The sequence below is a fragment of the Prunus avium genome, chromosome 5, assembly GCF_965620075.1.
Source record: "Prunus avium chromosome 5, drPruAviu1.hap1.1, whole genome shotgun sequence".
NCBI classification, from domain to species: Eukaryota; Viridiplantae; Streptophyta; class Magnoliopsida; order Rosales; family Rosaceae; genus Prunus; species Prunus avium.
In genome coordinates this window covers 16,866,739-16,887,272 of record NC_142288.1, presented here as the reverse complement: position 1 = coordinate 16,887,272, position 20,534 = coordinate 16,866,739, and the positions used below count along the sequence as shown (strand labels likewise).

Sequence of the window (20,534 nt, the reverse complement as noted above, 5' to 3'; positions counted from 1 at the left end):
GACCCCAAATCTTGAGGGGGTAAAATGATGTTAGTCCTTCTATATAAGTGTTCATGATCTTTCACACAACCTGAAAATACATAGAAGACATACCTAGTGTCATCTTCCTGAGTACACGATCTCTGAAATCATTTAATCGCAGCAACAACAATACTAGCAAAAGACATGAACGGCTCAAGACTTCTGATCTCTCTCAGATACTATTTCAGCTATCTCTTTATGATGAGATTATGGTTAGAGAACATGTCTGATGAGAGTAGGGTCTTAAGCTTATATAGGCTAGGTCAAGTCGTCTCTACTCATCACCAATGGCCGACTTGACTAACACTCTAGGCCCATCAAGCAATGGTTCATGCAAAAGGAAATAAATAGGATCCCTTTAATTGGCTTTAAAACTTTCGTTATTTCATAAGGTTTTGAACCTCAAGGTATAACATAATTTAAACTCTTATCAAACTTGATATAACTTAGTATCTAGTGTACCGATCTAAATAGGAATATAACAATGAAATCTATTAATATGAGTCGCATCAATTTGGCACTCGATGTAAGTGAAAATTGTACTTGACTTGATGATCATATTGATGGAAGGGATAATGGTGGAGTAATTCTTCAATATGAAGGTCAGACTGTCATGTGGTGTTATAAATCCACTCATATTTCAACACGTGCATCTATAGATCAATATTATACACAAGGTTCATGACATATAAAGTATGTCGTCCATTCATATTATAAAACATGTATTATTAACACCATGTGACGATGTGTGATGAATTTGAGTGTCCAAATAGTTAGACATACCAAATTTGTTTGGCAAAGTTAATTTTATTGAACAAATAATTAAGATATGTCTTGACATGAGACAAGTGGGATCCATATTTGTAAATCTAGCTAAATGTTCCCTAGTGTTTATGCAGGAACATCTAAATAAAATGTTCGGTTTTCGTGGGGAGATGTAATGTCTTAAAGTTTTTTTCCTTTGATTCCTTGGGCTGTCATTCTTGACTAAACTTATAGTAGATTTTACACTAAAATACAACTTGGTGATGAACTCAAACCAAAATTTTCTTCTTGATTACCAGTGGGTAAATTTAGTCGATATAGAATTAACGACACTTGTAAGGAATATTTTATTAAATTTGTCCACATTCCAATAGGCAAATTTAGTCTCAATTTGGCTCAGCTGCCGACCTCTGGCTGAACCAATTGACCAAATCAAAGATGAATTAGTAGAAGGTCATCCCTCTAAGACTAGAAACATGAACTTAATCAAATTGCCAACTCCATGTGTTATTACATGGATGAACTTTTCATTAATTGCATTCGTAACCCTCGCCAGATGTCATCAATTGGCTGGTCTCCCTTAAAATAAGTACTCCCTCCTACTAAGTAGCAAGAAGTAGCAACATAGTTTTATTTTCTTTTTGGGTTCTCATAGCAACTTAGTTTGTCACACTTTAATCATAAATTGGTATCATGAACATATTCCACCAAAAGAGAAATGGGTATCCAGAAATTTTACCAAATTGGTATATACAAAGGGCCACAGGGGGGGTTTCGTCAAAAAATAAAATAAAAAAAAGGGGCCACACCACAGGGAGGCAAACGTAAATAACATTTCTTCCATTACAAAATTGATATAAATAGAATCTTGGTTCCAAAAGGTAAATATAAATTGAATCTCTTGGTCACGAAACTCCCTAGTCTAGCAGCCACCCCTGAAACTATCAATTCACTTCACTCTCTGCTCTCTCTGACGCATTCTCAGCTTCTCAACAATGGCGGCCATTGCTCCACCCTCCTGTTCCTCCTCAAAACCCTCTCCTTTCCCTGTTTCTTCCAAATCCTCAAACCCCATTTCCAGATTCACCCTCCCCTTCTCTCCTCATCCCCAAAAACCCACTTTCCTCCGCCACCTCCAAATCTCCAACTCTCTCTCCTCCAAGACCGCCACCACCACCATCACCACCACTAACCCTCCAGACACAGAAACCAAAATTTCCCGATTTGCCCCTGACGAGCCCAGAAAAGGCGCCGATGTCCTCGTTGAGGCGCTCGAGCGGCAAGGCGTGACCAATGTATTCGCCTACCCTGGCGGGGCATCCATGGAGATCCACCAAGCCCTCACGCGCTCCTCCACCATCCGCAACGTCCTCCCGCGCCACGAACAAGGCGGCGTGTTTGCGGCAGAGGGCTACGCTCGTGCGTCAGGACGTCCCGGCGTGTGCATTGCAACCTCCGGGCCCGGCGCAACAAACTTGGTCAGCGGCCTCGCCGACGCGCTCATGGACAGCATTCCGGTGGTGGCAATCACAGGCCAAGTCCCCCGAAGAATGATCGGTACGGACGCGTTTCAGGAGACCCCAATTGTTGAGGTAACAAGATCAATCACCAAGCACAATTATCTTGTTCTTGATGTAGAGGACATTCCTAGGGTTGTTAGTGAGGCCTTTTTCTTAGCTACCTCGGGTCGACCCGGCCCCGTGTTGATTGATATACCCAAAGATGTGCAACAACAGCTTGTGGTTCCCAATTGGGATCAACCCATTAAGTTACCTGGGTATATGTCTAGGTTGCCCAAGACCCCCAATGAGGATCATTTGGAGCAGATTGTGAGGTTGGTGTCTGAGTCCAAGAGACCAGTGTTGTATGTTGGTGGCGGGTGTTTGAACTCCAGTGAGGAGTTAAGGCGGTTCGTGGAGCTTACTGGGATCCCGGTTGCCAGTACTTTGATGGGTCTCGGGGCATACCCGTGCAACGACGAAGAATTGTCACTCCAAATGCTTGGAATGCATGGGACTGTTTATGCTAATTATGCTGTGGATAAGTCTGATTTATTGCTTGCATTTGGGGTGAGGTTTGATGACCGTGTTACCGGGAAGTTAGAGGCCTTTGCTAGTCGGGCTAAGATTGTCCACATTGATATTGATTCGGCAGAGATTGGAAAGAATAAGCAGCCGCATGTGTCGGTTTGTGCTGATGTCAAATTGGCGTTGGAAGGATTGAATAGGATATTGGAGGGGAAAGAGAGAAACGTCCAACTTGATTTTTCGGCTTGGAGGGCAGAGCTGAAAGAGCAGAAAGTGAAGTTTCCATTGGGTTTCAAGACTTTTGGAGAATCCATTTCTCCCCAGAATGCCATTCAGGTTCTTGATGAGTTAACTGATGGGAATGCGATTATAAGCACTGGTGTTGGGCAGCACCAAATGTGGGCAGCTCAGTTTTACAAGTATAAGAGGCCTCGCCAATGGTTGACATCTGGGGGATTAGGAGCTATGGGTTTTGGATTGCCTGCTGCTATTGGGGCTGCTGTTGCAAACCCGGATTCTATCGTTGTTGATATCGATGGTGATGGAAGTTTCATTATGAATGTCCAGGAATTGGCCACCATCAGTGTGGAGAAACTTCCCATTAAGATTTTGCTGTTGAATAATCAACATTTGGGTATGGTTGTGCAATGGGAGGATCGCTTCTATAAGGCTAACAGAGCTCACACTTACTTAGGGAACCCATCAAATGAATCTGAGATATTCCCGAATATGCTGCAGTTTGCAGATGCTTGTGGGATACCGGCTGCCCGTGTGACGAAGAAGGAAGATCTTAAAGCTGCAATTCAGAAAATGTTGGACACTCCCGGTCCGTACTTGTTGGATGTAATCGTACCCCATCAAGAGCATGTCCTGCCTATGATTCCAAGCGGCGGTGCTTTCAAAGACGTGATAACTGAGGGTGATGGGAGATCAAGTTATTGATTTCTTTGCAAGCATCCGTTTTTCATGCGTAAGAGTGTAAGTTAGAGGTGTACTTAAAAAAAAAAATCTTTAGTTTTTGTACTAGTATTAGTTTGAACAAGTTCTACTTTGAGTAATTATGAAGTACGTTTAAAGTTCCTTAGCTTAAAGTCATGTGTTGTGTCTGCTATCTCGCGTTTCACTTATGTCAATTCTATTTTATAAAAGTATTGTTCTCTTTGTTCATGTGTTTATTTTGTTTGGCCTGTGGAATTGACAGAAACCACAAACAGAAGATGACATACCATGGTTGTTAAGGTCTCCTTTAAAGCATTTTTTAAATTTATTTTTCGAACGACATAGGAGTTTTGGATGCTTGGCCAAAATCTTATTTGATGTGATAATTCATAATAAAAAATAACAAATATCAACCCAAGCAATGGCGGAGCTAGGAATTCTATCAAGGAGGTCAACTTTAAATAGATTTATAATTATAATGAACTTAGTTTTTATAGGAAAATATATATAAGAATTCATTATAATAATTAAATTTCAATATCACAAATTTAATATCTTAATAAGTGTAACCCAAATTCTAGCAACCTAAAAATAATGAAAGAGTATCAAAAGTTGATTCATTTTAGATAGAATGAGAAAATCAAATAAAATCCATGACACACACACATAAAAGACATATGAAGACATGAAAACAAATATAGATCATATTCATGTTCATTGTAAACAATTTACATTTGTGAGAATGGTCAATAATAAGTATAGCTATAAAACAATTTGGATAACATAGAGAAAAATATTTTCTAAATGTTGGTCAAGTGACCTTTGTAGGCCTTAATTGGCTCCTCCACAATTCATCATAATTACAAATAAAGTATTCACCCACCTTATTTGTATTATTTTTATGAAACCATGATGTTGACGCTGACACATCTCCAGCAACGAGTTGATTCTGGCTCGAAGGGGTAGTTGTTTCATGCTGGAACATTGTGGTTATATCTTCAGTTACACTACCCTCATTATTATTCTGCTCGTACACAACCTGGATTCCAAATTCCTTCATCAACATATCGAATTCATCATCTCTATCCGAAACACTTATTTCACCTCTAGCCGAAACACGTATTTCACCTCTATCCAAAACACTTATTTCACCTCTAACCGAAACACGTACTTCATCCCCACACTCCAATTCATCGTTTGCAAATCGCCAATGACTAAGCCATAACATATGTTCCTTCTCTTTTGGAAACGCTATTGTGACTGGCAGATAGGTCCACTTAAGACCCTTGGTCTCATTACTGATGTAAAGAATGGGAAGGACCCCCTCACCACGATGCTTACCTTGTGCATACACAACACATGCATTTAGGCCTCGGATCTTCCAATTACGATGTGGAGGTATAGTTATAGACAGCTCAGAGTCACCCATGCTCGACTTGTGGCAGAACCAATCTGGAACCTCGCTCCCATGAAGGAATATGCTAAATATACCACACTCATCCAGTCCCTGTTTCATGCATGCATGCAGAGATTTTTATATGTTCAAATATTACAGGCCACAGAAAATAATCATCATAAAAAACTATACAATACATGAGAAAGAGAGAGAGAGAGAGAACCTGGAGAGGACCCTTCCTTGTTGTCAATGTCATGTTGTTGAACATTTTAACTTCAGTGCTTCCTATGGATTCCAAATTGAACAGACCATCTTTGATCATTTCTATATCGACGCTTCTCAACGGTCTCGTTTTGAACACCTTTGAAATTTCAACTAAATTCTCGCAATATAAAAGCGCATCTGTAATTGTTTCTAACATGTTGGGTAAGTTTAGTAGTACTCTTTTCAATGAAGTACATCGCCATGCGCCCAAAATCTCTACACTTGGTGGGAGCTCGGGAATCATTTCGAGGTTTGTGCAATCATCCAACAAAAGAATCTGGAGCTTACTAAGACCATTCATGTTTACTGATAGGCTCAAAAATGGGTTTCCACTTAGATTCAAATAGTCCAATGAGGATAGGCAACTAAGATCATTGGGAATTTCTGACAGATTGCAGTATGCCATATTTAAGCTTTTTAAAAATTGTGGCAAACTTGCACTGGTAAGTTGGAGATTTTTTCTTGGCAATACCCATGATTGGATTGATTGCCACGATTTAACTGCAGATAACAGACTGAGTTTCTTCATGTCACTAGGTGTAGAGTCTGACTGATTTTTAACGATCATACTGGCAGGCAGCACAAGATTTGAGCAACCAGAGAGAATAAGTTCCTGGAGAGATCGCAGCATACTAATTCTTATTGGAAGCTTCATGAGATTTTTGCAATCTTTTAGATTCAAGAAAACAAGTTTCTCCAAATCTCCAATGGATTCATCCACCTCTTTCAAATTTATGCAATCTTCAAGAATTAATCTCTCGAGGTTAGGGAATTCTGACAAGTCAGGGGTTGTCACAAGGCCATGTGAATGACTGAGATTTAAGATTTTCAGTCTTGGAAGAAACTGTTTTAGAAAAAAAGTAATTAGTTTCTATAAATATATAATCATCTTTAAATTTGTCTCTGTGTGTGTGTGTGTGTGAGAGAGAGAGAGAGAGAGAGAGAGCTAGAGAGAGATTAGTAGCATACCCTAGTTCCCTTCCAAACATGTTGGAGGCTGCTGTTCCGCAACTCAAGAGCAATTAGACTGTCCAAGTAAAAATTGGTTGGTATTGACTTTAAAGCGAATCCTCGCCAAGACAACCATATTAAATTTTTTGGGAAATCTTCATAGCCTCCACTGATTTTTACATTATCAAGCAGCAAGAGTTCAAGATTGTGCATCCTTCTAAATGCCTCTGTTTTGAAACCTATCTCATTTGATACAGTAAATGAGTTTGTTGAAGAAGAACTAATTGACTGCCAGGAGAAGAAACCAAGCCAACTTCGGCTGCTTGAACAGTTTCCATCATAATCTTCAACGTGGAATCTTTTTCTGTTACTTCCATTGGATATTATCTTAGAAGACTCATCTTTTATTAACACAGGAATGTTGAGCATGAGGCCCTTAATAGTTTCTGTACCCTGGTAACAAATAAGAACATTGGGTAAGTAACTTGTCACATGCACAACACAATTACAAATACATAGACATAAAAGAAGATATTTCTTACAGTTAATTTTCTCAAAACATTAGAGGCATCTTTATTCCACACTCTAGTACGTTTTCCAGGATCCTCAGGCGATTCTTCGCGAATAATTCCCCTTCCCATGTCTTGAAGTAATTGGTGCATGGTTAACTTGTTGAGTCCATCAATTATCAGCAGACATCTATCAACCAGATTTTGAATTCCAATGTTTGTGGCAAACTCACATTCATCAAGGACTGTAGTTGAAAAATCCTTGTCTTTTCCTATGAAGAAACAGGCTATATGGAGGAACAGACGTTTGTCATGATCTTGCAGAGAATCGAAGCTTATTCTGAGAATCATTTGAATTTTTCCTTCAGTAATCACATCCAAGTTCTGTAATGCATTTTTCCATACATCTACAGCTTTTCCAAAGAGAGAAGATCCTAGAACTTGAAGAGCTAATGGAACCCCTCCACAGTGTTGCACTACAGGTCTTGAAAGATCCATGTAACCTTCGCCAGGATGGGGTTGTCTAAAGGCATGCCAACTGAAAAGCTCAAGTGATTCATACTCATGCAACCCTTCCACCTTAAATATTGCACAATTCTCATGAACCTTTAACAAATGTTCATGTCTAGTTGTTATGATTATTTTACTTCCTGGATGAAGCCATCCTCGCATTCCAAGAATTGCATTGAATTGTTCCAAGTTGTCCACATCATCAAGAGCAATAAGAACTCTTTTGCAACGTATCGCCCGTTTGATCTTTGTAATTCCTTCATCCAAGTTGTATATTTTCTTTGCTTTCCCCTTTTGGAGATCTGAAAGAAGGTTCCTTTGCAAGTGAACCAAACCATTGGGAAGTTTCGAAGTTGCTCTAATATCTGCAAGAAAGCTGCTACCTTGAAATTTATTGAAATTCTGGTTATAAGCAATCTTGGCAATGGTGGTCTTGCCAATTCCACCCATCCCATAGACTACAGCTACTCCAACATCACTTGATCCATCTTCTAACCACATGTTTAGGCCTTTCACACGATAATCTATTCCAACTACATAGGGATCGACTCTTAATCTCCTATTCCATGTGTGATCCAGTTTATTTCCAATAACTTCAACTATTTCTTGGATAAACTGCGACTCGTACCTATAAATTATTGATATCAAAATACACAAGGCACAATAAGTTATTTCTTTTCAACAAAAAGAAACTTATTTCTTTATTATTTTTATTATTATTTTATAGAAGAGAATTGATATTTATATCATAGGTTGAAATGAATGATATTAAGTAAATCAACTTTCAAAACAGAAGTGCTGCCATCTAACAACTCCATGAGATAAAAGAAAAAGATTCACTATAATCTACTTTAAAAAGCATCATTTTGGGAATGAAAAAGTACCGATCTCCTAAAACCATCCCTCCCAAATCTGCAACATCTCTGAGAGCTTTTCTCCACTTCTCCACCTTGTCCATCTCCTTGTTGAAGCGCTGTTGGTGTCTGGCAAATGCTTCTTCAAAAATTCCTGTCTGGTTCCTGACATGGGATGGATCCACATCATAGAAAATCGGCATAACCATGTGCTCATTAGTTTCTCTACGATCCATGATCGTCACTAGTTCATCCAGGCACCATCTCGAGGAAGCGTAGTCCTTGGAGAAGACAATGATGGATACTCGAGACTCTTGTATTGCTTTTTGAAGCTCTGCTGAAATATTTGCTCCTCTCTCGATTTCGTCATCATCTCTAAAAGTGTGGATCCCTGCCACCTCCAAAGCCCTGTAGAGGTGATCAGTAAATCCCTTGCGTGTATCTGTGCCCCTGAAGCTCAAGAATGCATCATAAGTGCACCGGTGGTTTGGGGATTTAGGGTTTGACATTTGGAAAAAAAAAAAGAGCTAAAACTGATTTGAGGGAGGGGAGGTATCGGGCTGTCTGTTTAAACAGAGTCTGCGCCCTTTTTTTTAATATAAAACTGGAGCAACAGTCTGCACCCCTTTGGGGACTTTCATCAACCACTTTGCAGGGGTCAATTTTCTCCCCTTCAATAGCAGATTTCATAGGTTGCAGGGGTCACTTGACCACACATCCAAGGGCCAGTCCCTCTATACCAATCGTCCTTTACATTGTTTTTCAAGCCCTTCAATTAAAACAGAATATGCTTCTTGTTCCTATCGTCCTTTACATTGTTGTTCCATATGGGTTTTACATATCACTCATCTGTAGATCCGTCCCTGAACCAAAGGGTTGTCTTCTACCCAGGAAAGGAAAGAATAAAATAAGACCAGTACTTTTAAAAGTATATTCAAAGGGTTGCTATTAGAGCATGATGAATTAGGCCAATCACGCTATGCGAAGTGAGAAAAGTAATTAGCGTGATTGGCTGGAATAACAAAATAGTGCTATCCGGGCACACAAATATTTCTCGTTCTGGCTTTTACTTGTATGCCAAATCCTCGAACCATCAATCCCACTCTATCCTTCAGGATCTTAACACAGGGAAACTGATTTCTTTGTGACCTTTTGCTGAAGAGAGGAAGCTAAGAGGGTGATGCAATGAAGCTATTTATATGGATCTAAATGACTCAGTTTTTATTATTTAACGGATAGATTGTTGATATCGTATTATCATTGACAATAACAGAATGTACCTGTTATCAATTCATTATCATAACATGTCAATAACAAAATGTACTTGGAGCAGCCCCAGTTCTACAACCATAAAGATCTTGCAAACTCAAGCAAAACTCAGAACAGCCCTAGTTCTATTGGATCCTGGACATTTGGTAGCAAATACAACCATGAAGATCATGCAAACTAAAGCAGAACTTGGAGCAGCCCCCCAGTTCTACCGCCCAGAGAACCGGTTGGTTCTTGAAGATGGGAGATACATGGTGCCTGCTAATTTGATTAACATGCATAAGCTTAATCGACACAGCCCATCAAATTCAGCATTTCAATATCGTTTTGGCCATTATCACCGTGGCTGCTCTTTGTTGGTTAAAGAGTGCCACGAAAAGTTGGTAAACCAAATCCAGGGCATCAAAATTTAAATTGAACGAAAAAAGATGAGGTCTCAATTATGGAAAACTCGAAAGTGCATGTATCATGGTTTTACAGAAATAAAGCAAACGTATCTCAAAAGGAACCAAATGAGAACTAAAAGCTACTGCTTTCTTAGTGAATTCAAGTTGCAGCACCTATCATCATTCTAACTTCAGCACATGACCTGCAATTATATAAAAAAGAAAAATCAGTCAACAATCCACATCTTACTCTACAACCAAAGATAAGAACTAGTTATTAAAACACTACTATCTAAAAAACTGTATTAAAATGACACTAATATCAATAGACATTACTAAATCAAAATATTTAACTAACGAAAATCGTTCAAGTCGAATGGATATTGGACAAGTTTGGTTGCACATGTAATCAATGCTTGAGTTAACTGCCCTGGGTTTGATATCCAACTCTATGATATACACATGAGGCAGTAGAATACACCACAACATGGTAAAACCAGAACTCAAACTTCTCGATCATGCCACAAGAAGAAAATCTTCCTATTACAACATCCCCTCATCTACATATGCAAAACCAATGGCCAATTACCCCAAACCCTAGAATTACTCATAATGTGGTGAAACACTCAAAAGTTCAAACCCATGCGCCAAAAAGCTCAACCAAAACTTGATAAGAATTTCGATATTAGAGACCCTTTGAAACATATTGTATATGCCAGCTCCATATTTTGGATTCGTTCATAAAATTGAACAAAAAACACGATTTGACATTCAATTTTGCAAGCACTTGCCCAAGACAAATTGATCTGAGTCCTAATATTCAAAGACTCGTATTTACAAACTAAACATCATTAAAAAATTCTTGGTAAAATTACGGACAAAAAATCAAGCAGATATCAAATGCATGCAAATTAATCTCAATAATTCAATCAATGAATTCGATCAGACGAAGATTCAGATATAATTCCATACCTAAACAGATCCAACAATGATGTTGTTGATGGGGATGAAGATCAGCTTCACGAAAAACCCAACGAATCCCATCACCACGAACCCGATCGCTGTACGGAGCGCGACCTTCGTGAACTCTGCACCACAATTGATCATCAAATCCATCAATTACAGATAACAAAATCGAAAACCCTAATTTCCATTAAACCCGATCTGGAAAGATACAGATCTGAATATTTATACGTATAAAGTTACCTTTGCGATCCGGCTTGTGGCACCTCTTGACCAGCCGAATGCTGTCCTTGGAGAACTCTCTGAGCGGATCCACTACTGAATCTATGGCGTCCATTTTCTCTGAGCAAATTGGGTGAGAGAAAGAGAGAGAGAGATATGTAGGAAACGGAGACGTAGTCGAAGACAAAGTTAGGACAGTGGTCAAAAATGGAGGATTTTAATTTGTTTTCAAAGCTTCATTTTGTTTCTTCTTTTAGGCCGATGAAAATTCAAAGGGGCCCAATTTGGAAAGAAATTCGTCCCAAGTCAGCCCAAATACATAGAGTAGCTAGAGGCCTAAGGCAACAATTGCATAAGCCCAAACAGAGAAAATCTTGAAGCCGTTCGAACACAACGTAGACGACAAGTGATATTTGGTTAAAAAACACTCCAATTTTACAAGCAAAATTTTAAGATGAAATTTATTCTTAACGTTAGGACGCGTACACTTGAGCAATCTATTACTTGAGCAAGTTTCTCTTCTGGTCTTTAAATCATTGCTATCAAGCTTTTGAGATGCAATACCAGTCCTTTATGTGCAACAAAATTGTACCCTTTGTTGCATTTGAACTGTTGAAGAGCCATCACAATGCAAGTGTCGTGCCATCGACCTCCTCATTTGCTATGCATTTTGCTTGTTTGTATCATATCTAACCGAACTCTCTCATCAAGACACGCGGCATCAGACAATGGCCCATGAGGCTTAGACTAGTTGCTAAAGCCCACAAACTTCCATCGGCTAAGTTAACCTTTGGTAACCTTGCTGCCAAAGTGGATTGCCAAAGACGCCTCACAAGCTATCCCATACATGGACACGTGGTAGCCTCTCAAGCAATGTCCACAATTCCACATCGAAATACAACTCGAGGTGCTCCCCCCCAAGGATCTATAAATAGGGCTCTTGCCCCAAGACACTAGGTAATAGTAACTTGGCACAAGTACCTTTACTCTGTCCAATTACTTATCTCCTTTCTCCTTCGGCTTACTTAAGTATTGGAGGGCCTTTGGCGGGTATCATACCGGTGCCTAAGGTCTTACCGTGCTCTTTCCCTTCTTTTTGCATATCTCGCTCTCCCCTGTCGAATGGCCCACAAGACCGAAGGCAGAATCATCTCTAAGTTGGGTCCATTAGTTTGGCTCTTTGGCCATGTTTGGTGACTAGTATTGGATTGGATTGAAAAAAGTCAACAAATCTAAGGTATAGTGAAGGAGGAAATGAAGGTGGGGGTGAATGACTTTCTATGTTATGGGGATTAGGAGAGATTAGTTATAAGGTTGTTATCCTACCATTTTGGCAAGATTAGATGGGATAAATTTTCTTCTTGAGTAATTCATATTCTACCTTCAACTTGGTTAAAAAAAAAAAAATCATTCTTCCTTAAACATGCTTTAAAGATGGGGAGTATCCAATCCAATCCAATACTAGTCACCAAACATGGTCTCTAAATCATGGGTTTGGATTGGAATATGCTACTTCATGCTTTGCTCGTTCATTACCCTCAACCACAACTTGTTCCCAACCATTTTGTTTGCTTCAAGAAAGTTATTAGTAGCGAAACAGAAAACTAAAGAAAAGAAGATAGTAGGGCGAGGACAAATATTGGAGAAGAAAGAGAGAGACACATAGATACACAGGGATGAAGCACCTTTCTCTCTATCTTTCTCATCACATGATGAGTCACATGATAAGAAACATAGAACGATGTATGAAACATGAGACATGCAAATTTTTGTTGGGACAAAGAAGGTGAAGGGAGAAGAAAAAGTGAAACGGAAAAAGAAGAAGAGAGAATTAATAAATAAATAAAATTAATGAGAGAGGAAAGAAGATAAAAATCTTAATTAAAATGCTTTTAGAACTTTGGTCTGAATACATAAACATTTAAATAAATAAAACTTAATTTGAGAAGTCTAGTACATCTCAATGCTTGAAAGTTATAAATTTCATAGATCAGAAGTTGTGTAATAACTTGTGCACTCTTGCTTTTGTTTTATGTTCTCTCCTTCCCTTTTCTTGCAGGATGGCGCATTCTCTCCCGATTTTTGACGTTATTTTTGTCTAACTTTTTTTAGTGAAGCGTGTGACTCTAATGATTTTAGCCTAACTTTATAATAGTAGAGATATCGTATATCATATGAATTAATTCGGAAATAGGAATTATGAATTGTTGGTGTGATCGGTCCTTACTAAGAATGATTGTATTACAACCATTTGAAAGTGAAAGAGCCAACTGTAGGAATCTCACTTCAACCAGCTGCTGTTGTATTTGTGTGGTTGTATTCCGCATAAAACTATTGTTTAGTAAAAAAAGATAAGAGCGAAGAGCTGTTGCCTACGCATATATCATGATTAGGGATCAAATATTGTCTTTTTATTTTCTGTTTTTAACACATTATAACAAGATTTACCAATCAAGAAAAATAAATAAATAAATATATATATATATACACAAAAATTAATCCAATTTACCAAGATACAATAGCATACAAACTAAAAAATACAATCTAATAAAATAAAAATAAATTCTTTTAATAGAAAAAACCCTATGGTGGATGTCTGGGTTTGCAGGGGTCAATTGACCCCCTTGTTCCTTTGTGGAATTGCCATCGATGATTACAAATAAAATATTCACCCACCTTATTTGTATTATTTTTATGAAATCTTGATGCTGATGCTGACACATCTCCAGCAACGACTTGATTCTGGCTCAAAGGGGTAGTTGTTTCATGCTGGAACATTGTGGTTATATCTTCAGTTACACTACCCTCATTATTATTCTGCGAGTACACAACCTGGATTCCAAATTCCTTCGCCAACATATCGAATTCTTCTCCAACTGAAACACGTACTTCACCTCTAACCGAAACACGTATTTCATCCCCACCCTCCAATTCATTGTTTGCGAATCGCCAATGACTAAGCCATAACATATGTTCCTTCTCTTTTGGAAACCCTATTGTGACTGGCAGATAGGTCCACTTAAGACCCCTGGTCTCATTGCTGATGTGAAGAATAGGAAAGGCCGAGTACAATTGCCATCCCTCATCACGAACCTTACCTCGTGCGTATACAACACATGCATTTAGGCCTCGGATCTTCAAATTACGATGTGGAGGTATAGTTATAGACAACTCAGAGTCACCCATGCTCGACTTGTGGCAGAACCAATCTGGAACCTCGCTCCCATGAAGGAATATGCTAAATATACCACATTCATCCAGTCCCTGTTTCATGCATGCATGGAGAGATTTATATATGTTCAAACAGTACAGGCCAGAGAAAATAATCATGAGAAAGAGAGAGAGAGAGAACCTGGAGAGGACCCTTCCTCCTTGTACGTGTCAAGCAGTTGAGCATTTCAACTTCAGTGCTTCCTATGGATTCCAAATTGAACAGACCGATATCTTTGATCATTTCTAAGTCGACGCTTCTTAACGGTCTCGTTTTGAACACGTTTTGAATTTCAACTAAATTCTCGCACATAAAAACCGCACGTCTAATCATTTTTAACATGTCGGGTAAGTTTAGTAGTACTCTTTTCAATGAAGTACATTGAAATGCGAGCAAACTCTCTACACTTGGTGGGAGCTCGGGAATCATTTCGAGGTTTGTGCAATTATTTAACAAAAGAGTCTGGAGCTTACTAAGACCATTCATGTTTACTAATAGGCTCAAAAATGGGTTTCCACTTAGATTCAAATACTCCAATGAGGATAGGCTACTAAGATCATTGGGAATTTCTGACAGATTGCAGTACTCTATATCTAAGCTTTTTAAAAATTGTGGCAAACTTGCACTGGTAAGTTGGAGATTTTTTCTTGGCAATACCCATGATCGGACTGATTGCCACGATTTAACTGCAGATAACAGATTGAGTTTCTTCATGTCACTAGGTGTAGAGTCTGACTGATTTTTAACGATCATACTGGCAGGCAGCACAAGATTTGAGCAACCAGAGAGAATAAGTTTCTGGAGAGATCGCAACATACTAATTCTTATTGGAAGCTTCATGAGATTTTTGCAATCTTTTAGATTCAAGAAAACAAGTTTCTCCAAATCTCCAATGGATTCATCCATCTCTTTCAAATTTATGCAATCTTTAAGAATTAATCTCTCGAGGTTAGGCAATCCTGACAAGTCAGGGGTTGTCACAAGGCCATGTGAATGACTGAGATTTAAGATTTTCAATCTTGGAAGAAACTGTTTTAAAAAAGAAGTAATTAGTTTCTATAAATATATAATCATCTTTAAATTTGTCTCAGAGAGAGAGAGAGAGAGAGAGAGAGATATTAGTAGCATACCCTAGTTCCCTTCCAAACATGTTGGAGGCTGCTGTTCCGCAAGTCAAGAGCAATTAGATTTTCCAAGTAAAAATTGGTTGGTATGGACTTTAAAGCGAATCCCCGCCAAGACAACCATATTAAATTTTTTGGGAAATCTTCATAGCCTCCACTGATTTTTACATTATCAAGCACCAGGAGTTCAAGATTGTGCATCCTTCTAAAGGCCTCTGTTTTGAAACCTATCTCATTTGATACAGGAAATGAGTTTGTTGAAGAAGAACTAATTGACTGCCAGGAGAAGAAACCAAGCCGACGTCGGCTGCTTGAACAGTTTCCATCATAATCTTCAACGTGGAATCTTTTTCTGTTACTTCCACTGGATATTATCTTAGAAGACTCATCTTTTATTAACCTAGGAATGTTGAGCATGAGGCCCTTAATAGTTTCTGTACCCTGGTAACAAATAAGAACATTGGGTAAGTAACTTGTCACATGCACAACACAATTACAAATACATAGACATAAAAGAAGATATTTCTTACAGTTAATTTTCTCAAAACATTAGAGGCATCTTTATTCCACACTCTAGTACGTTTTCCAGGATCCTCAGGCGATTCTTCACAAATAATTCCCCTTCCCATGTCTTGAAGTAATTGGTGCATGGTTAACTTCTTGTTGAATACATCAATTATCAGCAGACATCTATCAACCAGATTTTGAATTCCAATGTTTGTGGCAAACTCACATTCATCAAGGACTGTAGTTGAAAAATCCTTGTCTTTTCCTATGAAGAAACAGGCTATATGGAGGAACAAACGTTTGTCATGATCTTGCAGAGAATCGAAGCTTATTCTGAGAATCTTTTGAATTTTTCCTTCAGTAATCACATCCAAGTTCTGTAATGCATTTTTCCATACATCTGCAGCTTTTCCAAAGAGAGAAGATCCTAGAACTTTAAGAGCTAATGGAACCCCTCTACAGTGTTGCACTACAGGTCTTGAAAGATCCATGTAACCTTCGCCAGGATGGGGTTGTCCAAAGGCATGCCAACTGAAAAGCTCAAGTGATTCATACTCATGCAACCCTTCCACCTTAAATATTGCACAATTCTCATGAGCCTTTAACAAATGTTCATGTCTAGTTGTTATGATTATTTTACTTCCTGGATGAAGCCATTCTCGCATTCCAAGAATTGCATTGAATTGTTCCAAGTTGTCCACATCATCAAGAGCAATAAGAACTCTTTTGCAACGTATCGCCCGTTTGATCTTTGTTATTCCTCCATCCAAGCTGTATATTTTCTTTGCTTTCCCCTTTTGGAGATCTGCAAGAAGGTTCCTTTGCAAGTGAACCAAACCATTGGGAAGTTTTGAAGTTGCTCTAATATCCGCAAGAAAGCTGCTACCTTGAAATTTATTGAAATTCTGGTTATAAGCAGTCTTGGCAATGGTGGTCTTGCCAATTCCACCCATCCCATTGACTACAGCTACTCCAACATCACTTGATCCATCTTCTAACCACATGTTTAGGCCTTTTACACGATAATCTATTCCAACTACATAGGGATCGACTCTTACTCTCCTATTCCATGTGTGATCCAGTTTATTTCCAATAACTTCAACTATTTCTTGGATAAACTGCGACTCGGACCTATAAATTATTGATATCAAAATACACAAGGCACAATAAGTTATTTTTTTCAACAAAAAGAAACTTATTTCTTTATTATTTTTATTTTTATTTTATAGAAGAGAATTGATATTTATATCATAGGTTGAAATGAATGATATTAAGTAAATGAACTTTCAAAACAGAAGTGCTGCCATCTAACAACTCCATGAGATTAAAGAAAAAGCTTCACTATAATCTACTTTAAAAAGCATCATTTTGGGAATGAAAAAGTACCGATCACCTAAAACCATCCCTCCCAAATCTGCAACATCTCTGAGAGCTTTTCTCCACTTCTCCACCTTGTCCATCTCTTTGTTGAAGCGCTGTTGGTGTCTGGCAAATGCTTCTTCAAAAATTCCTGTCTGGTTCCTGACATGGGATGGATCCACATCATAGAAAATCGGCATAACCATGTGCTCATTAGTTTCTCTACGATCCATGATCGTCACTAGTTCATCCAGGCACCATCTCGAGGAAGCGTAGTCCTTGGAGAAGACAATGATGGATACTCGAGACTCTTGTATTGCTTTTTGAATCTCTGCTGAAATATTTGCTCCTCTCTCGATTTCGTCATCATCTCTAAAAGTGTGGATCCCTGCCACCTCCAAAGCCCTGTAGAGGTGATCAGTAAATCCCTTGCGTGTATCTGTGCCCCTGAAGCTCAAGAATGCATCATGAGTGCACCGGTGGTTTGGGGATTTAGGGTTTGACATTTGGAAAAAGAAAGAGCTAAAACTGATTTGGGGGAGGGGAGGTATCGGGCTGTCTGTTTAAACCGAGTCTGGGCCCTTTTTTTAATATAAAACTGGAGCAATAGTCTGCACCCCTTTGGGGACTTCCATCAAACACTTTGCAGATTTCAGAGGTTGCGGGGTCAAAGATTTGACCCTCCATAAAAAAAACAAAAAAAAAAAAAGATTGGACCAGTGAAGGTTCTACTCTTAAAGACTCATCGGCCCAGTGAAGGTTCTACTCTCTAGTCCCTTTCAACCAGCGCTTCAAGGAACCTTCATACCGTAAACTTCAACCATATCAAAAGAACAAATATATATTTAAAAATATTATTAGACTCTTCAATCTCTGAACTTATTATTCTATTACTCTTTGAGGCAGAGACGTTATATATTCTGCCTTATAATAATGCATTCTAAAACTGAAATATAGGTCAGTGTACGGCAGCTCATCTTTTCTTAAGATTTTCCCACCAAATTCTTCCAATCAAGCAACAACTCAATCAGAGTGACGGCATACATGTAGTTGTGTTTTTTTAATGCCAATTTGTATAAATAAATAGGCTTATTATCACAAAACGTCCCTGACGTTTGCGAAACTATCACATTGCGTCCTTAAAGTTTTTTTGTATCACTCATGGTCCCTAACGTTAATATAGGTGCTCTTAAATAGTCCCTCCGTCAAAAATACTGTTAAATTTAGGGATATAATCGTCAAATCAATCCAAAATTATATAAAAAATATATTTTTTATTTCCTTCCCTTCTCTTTCTTTTCTTCTTTTCTTCTTTTCTTTCTCTCCGCCCTCTCTTTTCTTCTCTTCTTCTCTCTCGCTGTTTCTCTTTTCTTCTTCTTTTCCTTCGTATGGCTGTTTCTTTTTCTTCCTCTTTCCTTCTTTGTTCCTCATTTCTTCTTCTCTCCTCACTGGAATTGTTTCGTTTTCCCAAAGATAATGCTGCAAAAGTAAGCCCCACAACAAAAACGGCTCCTGCTCCTTCAGCTCCCACAGTCCCTGTGAGCAAACTACTCCACAAGTGTCACTAGCTATACAGAGCATAAGAGGTAAAAAGAAAACGGCAATCTATTCAAACAAGCATTACCTCCAAACAATTTCCTCCTCTGTGAATCCAATGCATCTTCTCCATTATCGGAATCGGACCACCCCTTAAACCCAACAGTCGAGTTTGACCCGACCCATGAACTACAATTACGATGGGGTTCCAATCCATTCCCAGGCCTCTCTCTGCCTTGAGCAACACAGAGAACTCGAGCCCGATGATCCAGCTTTCCCAGTTGCATCCGTACAAGAATGGGGAAGGTTTTGTTGGATTAACTATTGAAACTATAAACTTAAGCTTGCTGCTAAAGAGATGGCTAAGAAGCTCTGAATTTCGTAAATCTAACTGAATGAGAAAATTACAACTTAAATAAGAAAAACAAGTCTGCTGCTGCAAGCAACATAACATCCACTTTGCAGATTTTGCGGAACTACATACCACGACTCCAGCATGAAAAATGAACCTGACCATGACTCCTAAAACTTAGGGATTCTCCTGTAGACTAGGTAAACAAGTCTCCTAACTACATACAACCACTTTATTGAAAAATAAATAATCAAAAGATAAATCTTAACAGGTTTTAGTGCAATTTCAGTAATTTAAAGCCAAACGAAGCTGGGCGAGCTTGGAGACCATCTTGCAGTCACAGTAGCTTTTGGAGAGAGAAGAAATGAGGAACAAAGAAGCAAACAGGAAGAAAAAGAAAATGCCATGCGAAGGAAAAGAAGAAGAAAAGAGGAGGAAAGAGAGAAAAGGAGAAAAAGAAGAAAAAAAGAGAAAGAGAGAGAGAGAGAAGAAGAGAAGAAAAGAAGGGCGGAGAGAAAGAAGAAGAAGAAAAGAAAGAGAGAAGGGAAGGAAATAATTTTTTTTAAAATTTATATAATTTTAGATTGATTTGACGATTATACCCCTGGATTTAACAGTTTTTTTGACGGAAGGACTATTTAAGAGCACCTATATTAACGTTAGGGACCATAAGTGATACAAAAAAACTTTAAGGATGCAATGTGATAGTTTCGCAAACGTCAGGGACGTTTTGTGATAATAAGCCAAATAAATAAGACTAAATTGTGACTTTGTCCATTTGTAAGCATTCAAACAAGGGATCTCCATGCGGCATCTCTGTATAAACCTTTCTGTCTTTTGAAACATTGGTTACAATTACAATATATTTTGTTTACACCCAAAATATACAGCCAATAAGGGCAAGACACGTGGAGAAAACTGGACTTGGTCAGAGGCGCCCTCGGCACTCTACCTACCGATCTCTCCATTAGGGCAACGCCCTCTCCTGGGACACGTGGCACGCTCCCAAGCGACGCCCACAGTCCCACATCGAAATAATCAACAAAATGCACACCTCCCAAGACCTATAAAAGGAGGCCAACTATCCCAAAATAGAGGTAATCAGAACTTATGGCATACAAGCCTATTGATCTGTCAGATGAACTTTCTATTCCCGAACTTACTTAAGCATCGGAGAGCCTTCGGCCGGTACCACACCGGTGCCCTAGGTCTTACCGTACGTTTGCTTATATTGCAGATCGCGTAGACTACCGAGGCATCAAGGATACTGAAGGCATAAAATTACTAAGTTGACCCTCTAAGTCAAAGAACCACTTTTTGGCGTCAACAGTTTGGCGCCGTCTGTGGGAACTCGATAAAATCGACCCTT

The 20,534-nt window shown here is 38.8% G+C and overlaps 4 protein-coding genes across 6 annotated transcripts; 1 reads left to right on the top strand and 3 right to left on the bottom strand.

Moving 5' to 3' along the window:
• The first annotated feature begins 1,676 nt into the window (after positions 1-1,676).
• LOC110754950 (acetolactate synthase 3, chloroplastic) lies at positions 1,677-3,980 on the top strand. The gene has a single exon (XM_021956088.2). It carries the CDS (start codon positions 1,782-1,784, stop codon positions 3,753-3,755), a length of 1,974 nt encoding a protein of 657 aa, XP_021811780.1. The 5' UTR covers positions 1,677-1,781; the 3' UTR covers positions 3,756-3,980.
• Positions 3,981-4,432: 452 nt separating this feature from the next.
• LOC110754940 (disease resistance protein RPV1-like) lies at positions 4,433-9,169 on the bottom strand. The gene is made up of 5 exons (XM_088253135.1): positions 8,267-9,169; positions 6,906-8,010; positions 6,382-6,816; positions 5,372-6,256; positions 4,433-5,259 (listed from the first exon to the last, which is right to left on the bottom strand). The coding sequence occupies exons 1-5, from the start codon at positions 8,743-8,745 to the stop codon at positions 4,564-4,566; spliced, it is 3,600 nt and encodes a 1,199-aa protein (XP_088109261.1). The 5' UTR covers positions 8,746-9,169; the 3' UTR covers positions 4,433-4,563.
• Positions 9,170-9,919: 750 nt separating this feature from the next.
• LOC110747553 (protein transport protein Sec61 subunit gamma) lies at positions 9,920-11,291 on the bottom strand. The gene is made up of 3 exons (XM_021947704.2): positions 11,098-11,291; positions 10,864-10,979; positions 9,920-10,094 (listed from the first exon to the last, which is right to left on the bottom strand). Exons 1-2 carry the CDS (start codon positions 11,189-11,191, stop codon positions 10,864-10,866), a joined length of 210 nt encoding a protein of 69 aa, XP_021803396.1. The 5' UTR covers positions 11,192-11,291; the 3' UTR covers positions 9,920-10,094.
• Positions 11,292-13,537: 2,246 nt separating this feature from the next.
• On the bottom strand, positions 13,538-17,899 carry LOC110754951 (TMV resistance protein N-like). Of its 3 annotated transcripts, XM_088253137.1 has the most exons (6): positions 17,305-17,899; positions 15,942-17,049; positions 15,797-15,852; positions 15,418-15,679; positions 14,429-15,316; positions 13,538-14,340 (listed from the first exon to the last, which is right to left on the bottom strand). In XM_088253137.1, the coding sequence occupies exons 1-6, from the start codon at positions 17,781-17,783 to the stop codon at positions 13,660-13,662; spliced, it is 3,474 nt and encodes a 1,157-aa protein (XP_088109263.1). In that variant the 5' UTR covers positions 17,784-17,899; the 3' UTR covers positions 13,538-13,659. The 3 variants fall into 3 exon arrangements, with proteins under 3 accessions (XP_088109263.1, XP_088109262.1, XP_088109264.1); XM_088253136.1 differs by having other exon boundaries at positions 15,418-15,852; positions 17,305-17,898; XM_088253138.1 differs by having other exon boundaries at positions 15,418-15,852; positions 17,312-17,444.
• Between the last annotated feature and the right edge of the window lie 2,635 nt (positions 17,900-20,534).